At 39.8% G+C, this 7,584-nt stretch overlaps 2 protein-coding genes across 2 annotated transcripts; one reads left to right on the top strand and one right to left on the bottom strand.

Moving 5' to 3' along the window:
• Positions 1-953: 953 nt before the first annotated feature.
• rfesd (Rieske (Fe-S) domain containing) lies at positions 954-3,830 on the bottom strand. The gene is made up of 4 exons (XM_018700194.2): positions 3,688-3,830; positions 2,243-2,410; positions 1,825-1,859; positions 954-1,508 (listed from the first exon to the last, which is right to left on the bottom strand). The coding sequence occupies exons 1-4, from the start codon at positions 3,695-3,697 to the stop codon at positions 1,221-1,223; spliced, it is 501 nt and encodes a 166-aa protein (XP_018555710.1). The 5' UTR covers positions 3,698-3,830; the 3' UTR covers positions 954-1,220.
• A 685-nt stretch (positions 3,831-4,515) lies between these two features.
• Positions 4,516-6,522, top strand: nudt2 (nudix (nucleoside diphosphate linked moiety X)-type motif 2). Its single transcript, XM_018700297.2, has 3 exons — positions 4,516-4,647; positions 5,582-5,724; positions 5,857-6,522. The coding sequence occupies exons 2-3, from the start codon at positions 5,598-5,600 to the stop codon at positions 6,177-6,179; spliced, it is 450 nt and encodes a 149-aa protein (XP_018555813.1). The 5' UTR covers positions 4,516-4,647; positions 5,582-5,597; the 3' UTR covers positions 6,180-6,522.
• The last annotated feature ends 1,062 nt before the right edge of the window (positions 6,523-7,584 follow it).

Raw genomic sequence — 7,584 nt, forward strand, 5'->3', positions numbered from 1 at the left:
TCTGGGGCCATGTCACTTTTAACCTGCACTGTGGATGCAGAAACAGAGAAATAATCTGAATGTGACAGGCTGTCTTGAACCTTTACATGAGATGGTTAAGAAATTATACAATGGCCTGAAGACTTAAAATTTTTTAGCGGATAGCTTGTTACACACGAGGAGTGAGGAATTTTAAAGACATGAGTGTTTTCCATACAGGAAGATGCTATCAAGATGCATTATGGAAAGTCTAGGAGGAAGCATTTTTGGAGCTTGTCCCCCGTATTGACTAAAACCAAAAGTCACTATATCTGAACAGGTTGACATTTTGGGAAATACACTTATTCGCTTTATCGTCAAGAGTTAGATGAGAATATCAATACCGCTCTCATCTCAACTGTCTGTTCAGTATGAAGCTGGAGACAGCAGCCTGTTTACCCAGCTGAGCATAAACATCTGGTCCTGTCCAAAACAAAATCAGCCTAACAGCTCTTCTAAAGCACACTAGTTACTCCTGTAACCCCAGTCTGTATTCTAAGCTATTGCTGTGGTCTCAAGCTCCATAGTTACCTTATAGTGCTGTGACTCTTATCTCCGAGCAAGAGAGTGAATTATCATATTTCCTCGGTCCCTTGAGGAATTCTGGACAAGAGAGATGTCACAGCACAAATCCCAAATGCTTGAACCTTTGCAACCTGTGGGCCAGATGTTATACTGATATTATCTGAGGGAATCAGCAAACATGGATATTAGAAAAAATGGCCACTATTGTGATTATTAAATTTATATATTAATGATTTTCCACTTTAGGGAATTATTGATCCTTATAAACCCTTTTATCTTATTGATTCGGTCAGTGTATGCATAATACACAAGGAGTATTGAAATGCACAGGGATACACTAGCATGGACATGAATCTTGCTACCTCGCACTGCTGCCTAATTTGTTTCCAACAGAGAATCAAAAAACAAAATTAATCCATAAAGAGTTTATTTAGTGAACTACATAATGATTTTGAAATAAAGTAGTTAAACATTTTAAATACCCCCAAACTCATTCAAAACCAGAGCCAATTTAAGGCAATTGAAGCCCATCTGATTACTTGAAGTGGAGCACTAAATGCACGTCATTAAATAATCTGAGACCCTCTCCATACAATCATCATGCAGTCATTTAGAGGAGATCAGGGGAGACAAAAAAGAGACTACAGAGGTGCCATCTGCAGTCATTTGTGTCACTATCAAGATTTCTCCTCCTCAGCAGCCTCAGCTTTGGCCCTCTCCTCCTTGCCCTTCTCTCCCTGGTAGTAGTCTGACTCAATCCATTTTGTTTCTTCTGAGAGCCTGACGTAGACATCCCCGTTGGTCTCGATGACCGCGTGGATCCGCTGCTTCACACCCTTGGAGTACCATCTGGGCACAGGCGGCTTCTCCCTGGGGTCTGTGCCCTTGTACAAACACTCCCCTTTGGCCAGAGAGATCTTGTACTTGTGCCTCGGACAAACTATGCACATCTTGCCGTCAATTTCCTGGGAGGAAAGTAGGTAAACAACCTCATGTGTAACAAGCGAAGGACATTTAGACCCTTTGGCATTTTTAATATTAGCATAACATCATGTTGAATTTATGCAGTGCTGATATCTTAATTACAGTACTCCTCTAGGCTTTAGCTCACTAGCTGCCTTTACAGATTTTAAATGCAGCCTGTGAAAGCAGGAATTCGATAACAACAACAAAAAAAAGTACAGTCCGGTGCTTTAGCTTAAATGACATTTTGGCTCCTTTCCTCTGGGTCAGACAAAAAAAAAACAACCTCTGATCTCTTAAGTCAAATGTAAACCTCACCTCAATGTCTCCATTCTGCAGCATCCCCCCAGCATCTGTTGGGAAGACAGAGGATCAGTGTATTGTAGGATAAGCAAGCAGTTTACAAGCAAGCTAACATTTAGCTGACTAGACAAACATTTGAGGTGATATTAGCAAAAATGTCCTATGGATAACAATGCAGAGGCAGCCCAGTGTTAAATGTCCCATGACAGGATTTCTATTAGCAGCAAATTATTTCTGTAGCGGTTCACTGAAGGTATGCATTTGTTAACAATGCTCTTGGTCCCACTGAAAATACACTTTGTTTAAGTTTAATTGCAGTTAATGCACTTGTCATATTATCATATTTGAACTGAAACTAAAGCACAATGGTCACACTTTTATCTCTCATGAATAGCAAGTGTTTTGAGTTCAGCAGTAGAAGAACTATACTCACGATAACAGTAAGAGTCCATAGCATGGAAGACTCCCTCATGGTAGATGATCAGTACATCCCGACCATCTAGTGTTCTGAAAGAGCGCTTCGCTTCAATCAGTTCGTCCTTTTTCCCCACAAAATGAGGCCCTCCCGTAGACTCCTGCTCCCCCATGACTCTGCGAAGCGCTGTCAAGAAAGCAAGCAGGAAATATCAAAATGTAGTATTGATTGTAAAGAAGCAAGTTATTTTTCATTAACGAGTCACAAGACTGGTGCTGTACAAAGGCAGCCAGATGTGCTTGAGGTGCTTGAAGATGATTTAACCTCTGGTGGGGTTGTTAACACTCTCAGTATGTTGAACAGCTCTCGAGCCGTTAACGATCCCACAAGAGGTTTAATTCTTGAGACTCCCCACCAGTCACTCAGGATCTGAAGAAGACTTTCAGTTGAGAGGCACCTTCGGGAGCCTGAAGCAAGTTCAGTTGCCTTCGTACAGCGATTTGAAATACCATGACCTGGATGACTGAGTCTTCACAGACAGGACTGGTTGTAGCTATCCTACAATCAATGTCATCTGTGCAGCAAAGTCACTATACAGTACTTCTTGGATGAGAACTTCCACTGAAACCTTAACTACACTCAAAAAGTGTGGCTTTTGGATTTGTCACTGGGATTATTGTGTTGGCACCTCCCATCACAGCTGTCAGCTTAAATTAAGTCCACAACACCTCCAGAACATTCAGCTTTGAGAATCCAAGCAAAGACATGTGATCAGCTGTACTCCAAACACACTCAGACCTGCAACATTATCCCCTAATATCAGTCTCATCGCCATCACTAGATTAAGATACGAACTGTGATAAACAACAACAACAACAACAAAAAGAATCTGTCAAGGAAGCCTGATCCATCAGCAGTTTAATGAAAAAAATGCATTTTTTTTGCAGTGCATGTCCTACATAAACACAGGGCCAGAGAAAATAGGCAGAAAACATTGTCATCATTGTACAGAAGAATCAGGCATCTAGAGACCACGTTCCTGCATCATCTCCATGTGGAATCTCGGTGACAGTATGTACCAAAAATATCTGGATGCATGGGAACCTGACCCCAAGAGTGATTCATGTATAGCAGAGTGGAATAACGAGCACTTCAGTGCAGGCTGAGTAAGCACAGTAGTAGTAGCAGCAAAAGTCACATGTCCTGAAGCCTCTGGCTAAACCACAGACAGCTACATGATATGAAGGAAGGAGCCACAGAACAGCAACATAATTATTTATGTCAGGAAAACAATACATTTTCCTCAAGTGAGCCCTTAAGGATGACAGGCTAAATATGTCCAATCATGTTTACGCATCCTCTCTTTCTGCCTGTCAGCCTGTCTGTCTCTCCTTCTCCCTATGTATTTCTGGCTTTTGCTTGAAAATAACAAAACACATTTTCCCCCCTGCTTTGGGCTTTACCTCGAAACATCAGTAGTGGTGTCTCCTCCGTCAACCTGAACAACTGTACTGCTGACAGCCCTGGGTTGTGTGGGAAGGAGGGCCCGTCTCTACTATCTCCAAAGACAAGCTGTCTTCAGTTGGCCCTCTCTACGCCGGGAACATTTCTTATCTGAGTCCCACAGGCACAACAGTTATTTGATTGTAAAGAAGGTACATTTTTTACAAAAGCATTTGTTTAATATGTCACTGGGAAAGGTTTCCAACAGGATAAATCTCTCTATTTAAATGTAATTATTTAAAATGTATTATGATATTATATCTATTAGGGCATTTTAGTCTTATCAGTTCACCTGTTTTGTGTTTTAAAATGATTCTAATTCCTCTTAACCATTATCATCTTCAGCTGTAGTATCCGACTAACAGAATAACCCAATACATTTCCTCAAGCACAAGCACCTAGGTGCAGTTTTGTGGTACTTTATCTGGGTATTTCCATTTTCTGCTATTTTATACTTCTACTCCACCACGTTTTAAAGGGAAATATTGTACTTTTTACGCCACATTTATTAACAGTGTAGCCACAGAGGATACAATCAATTAAGACAATGATTTATGATGACAATGATGACATATTAACATACACTGCACCTTATAATGTCATTACAATTATAACAATATCAGTAATCAATCACAATATAAATACTCAATTAATATCACTCACTAATATATTGTATAATATCATGTATAATATATTTGTAGTCCATGATTACTATATCGTGTTATACCCATTACCCATACCCATTTAAGCAAATCTTTCAGTATTGCTGCTCCTCCTCCTACTGTTGTAATTTTACAAAAACGGAACCATTGGACTAAGGGAGACGGACTCATTTCCCAGTACACCGCTGTGCTCCGCTTTGCTTGCAGCCGGTGTGAAACAAACCGAGACCAGTCAAACCCTGTCACAGTGAATAGACCGTAAGTTGCTGACATTTTTGAAGATTAAATAGCTAAGTGCCGGTCAAACCGGCAGTCTTAGTGCACGAAGAACAGCAAAGAAGTTCTATAAACACACCCGGAGAAGGAATAGAAACTATTTCATATTAAGCAAGTCATGGGACTCTAATGTTGGTGCAAGCACAGTAAAGCTAGCTAACATGCTCGAATTACACATAGTGATTTAAAACCCGTTTCCCTCCATCTATTCGAATATATAGCTTTATGAATATGAATATGATGAGGATAATAATAGTCTGGTAGTGTTTGACCCCTTAATAGTAACCTCGTGTTGTAAAACTTTTAAAAATGTTTTTAAAACATTTTGCTTGCTCGGCTCAAGCTCACTGCTGGACTTGAATTTGGACTTGTTGGATTTGAACTGGAAATCCAACAACAGGTTTAGTCTGTTTGAATCAGTCTGGTAACTGTCTTTCTTATTTTGCTATACTATGGATTCTGGTAGATATTTCAGGAGTAAAAAAATCCTCCTGAAAATATCACACAAATCAATAACACATGTTGAACCTTTAATGCTCCTATCATGCTACAACCTTTTCCCCACTGGTCAACAGTGCGTGATAAAACATGTACAGGTCTGTATGCACATATACTTTTACTGAACACCTACGTGTCACAACATGCCATATTAACAGAAATTGCCAAATAACCTCCAAACTTTTATTAACAGAGACACAAAATTTCTCCTTAAATCAACATTATTTTTAAATGTTTCCTGAAAAATATGCATGAATTAAAGGATGTAGGAAACTTTTCTTGAGGATGAAGTTTTTTGTATTTCCAAACCAATTTCAGTTTTAATGGATAAATGTTCAATAAAGGTGACTTTTCCTCACAGAATACAGTCTTTTATTTTCCAGAATACAACATAATGCAAAATTTGTTTGTGTGCAAGTTTGTCAAACAGGGAAATGGCTCTGCGAGCTTGTGGTTTTATAGTGTTTCGACGTCTAGCCAGCTGTATTCCCCCACCAGACAACATTGAGTACCTTCTCCTCCAGACCTCTTATGGGGAACACCACTGGACCCCACCCAAAGGTGTTTACAAGTTCAGAAACAGTACATTTATCTTGTAGTTGATGACACTAATGAATCTGTTCATATACAGCTTAAATATGAATTGCATTAAATGTTCTTTGTGCCCATTATGTCTAACCTGTTCACCATCAGGTCACGTGGACCCAGGAGAGGATGACCTCACCACAGCCCTGAGAGAGACCAAGGAGGAGGCGGGGCTGGGGGCAGAGCACCTGCGGGTGATCGACGGCTTTGTGCAGGAGCTGCACTACCAAGTGCGAGGCAGACCCAAGGAGGTGCTGTACTGGCTGGCCGAGCTGAGAGACCCAGGGACAGCGGTGACTTTGTCTGACGAGCACCAGGACTATCGCTGGGCCCGGCTGGAGGAGGCCTGCGCTCTGGCCCAGTACAAAGACCTGCAGGACACACTCATAGCAGCACAGAGACACTTACAGGATCAGCAGGAAAAACAGTGATGTGACAGGATTCAGACTGTACAGAGAGATTGAGAGAGAGAGAGAGAGAGAGGGGGACTCTACCTTATACAGTGTGAAAGTACTGCTTTTAATTCATGTAATGTACTTTCTGTTTGTCCCTCTCTATGCAGTCTTATATGAAGACACAGTCGATTTCCTTCTTTCAAAACAAAGGTGAGTAGAGAGGAAATGAATCAACAGTTGAAAACCAGATATTGATATTATTTCAGCCACTGCACAAAAACATGATTATCTGTGTCTCTGAATCTTCTCAGTCATGTGTAATGTGATTAAATACATAAATGTTGCTGATTTGAATGTAAATAAACAGAAATACACATGTCTTAGTCCCACCAGGAGTCAGTAGGACAGCACAAACTTGGAGGATATGAGAGAGGAGGATATGTCTCATGTTGTATCGTTTTATCTGTCTGTAATCTGAATCAAATATATCCTAAATTAATATTACAAGTTTTGTCCTACTTCTAGCATGATTCATTTCTACCAAAATATTTCAAATATAGTTTATACAGAAATAGAAGAGATACCAGTATCCAGTACCGGGGTAAAATGGGTTTAGTATAATAGCCTAGTGAAAAGGTAACTGGAGAAAAATAAATTGTGAACAGTGAATGCTGCCACAGGGTGGGGACAGAAACAACTTTTTTTTTCCCCCACAATGCTGCTACCATAAAGCTCAACAACACTGCAGGCTATAGCATTACACCTTAGATGACCTGTGAGTTCAGTAATAGCTTTCAGCCTTTTTTTTTTTTTAATTCCACCTCTCAACTTCAAAATAAAAATGAGATACACCTAATTCTGTTGCAAATTAGTCCCCTGGCCAGAAGTTAAAAACCAGTAGTGGATATAATTATATTTTGTTCAAAATTACGATTATAAAATTTAAGAGAGACTATTAGTTGAATTTACTCATCATCGTAAATGTCAAACAAAGAACATCAGGATAGCCATTTTTGTTTGGCATGATATACTAAATGTAATACTAAAAGTATCATGAAGCATGCTAATGAAACCATTTGCAAACAGGCAGTATTTCCTCATCATTACAATAGTTGAAATGAGATGATTCAGAAGAGGTTTGATGAATAGACAACATGGAAACTGCTGACAATTTGGGGTAAATGATGATACTCAATATCTGTTTTTTATCCAGTCAGCTCAACCTCATATTGGACAACAGTCTTGAAGTGCTGTGAAAACAAATTGTTGCTACAGCATAAACCTAAAAAGCAGAAGGTACCACACATACATTTATTCAAAGTGCTTGCTCCTGTACCAGCAAACAGTCGAATCCAAGTGGGACATAAAACCATGACCCTAGTGTTCAGTCGTAGTGCCACATTGTACTAAACACAGGTACACGTTCTGCTCCGGACTTCAC

The sequence above is a fragment of the Lates calcarifer genome, linkage group LG12 (assembly GCF_001640805.2).
Source record: "Lates calcarifer isolate ASB-BC8 linkage group LG12, TLL_Latcal_v3, whole genome shotgun sequence".
NCBI classification, from domain to species: Eukaryota; Metazoa; Chordata; class Actinopteri; family Centropomidae; genus Lates; species Lates calcarifer.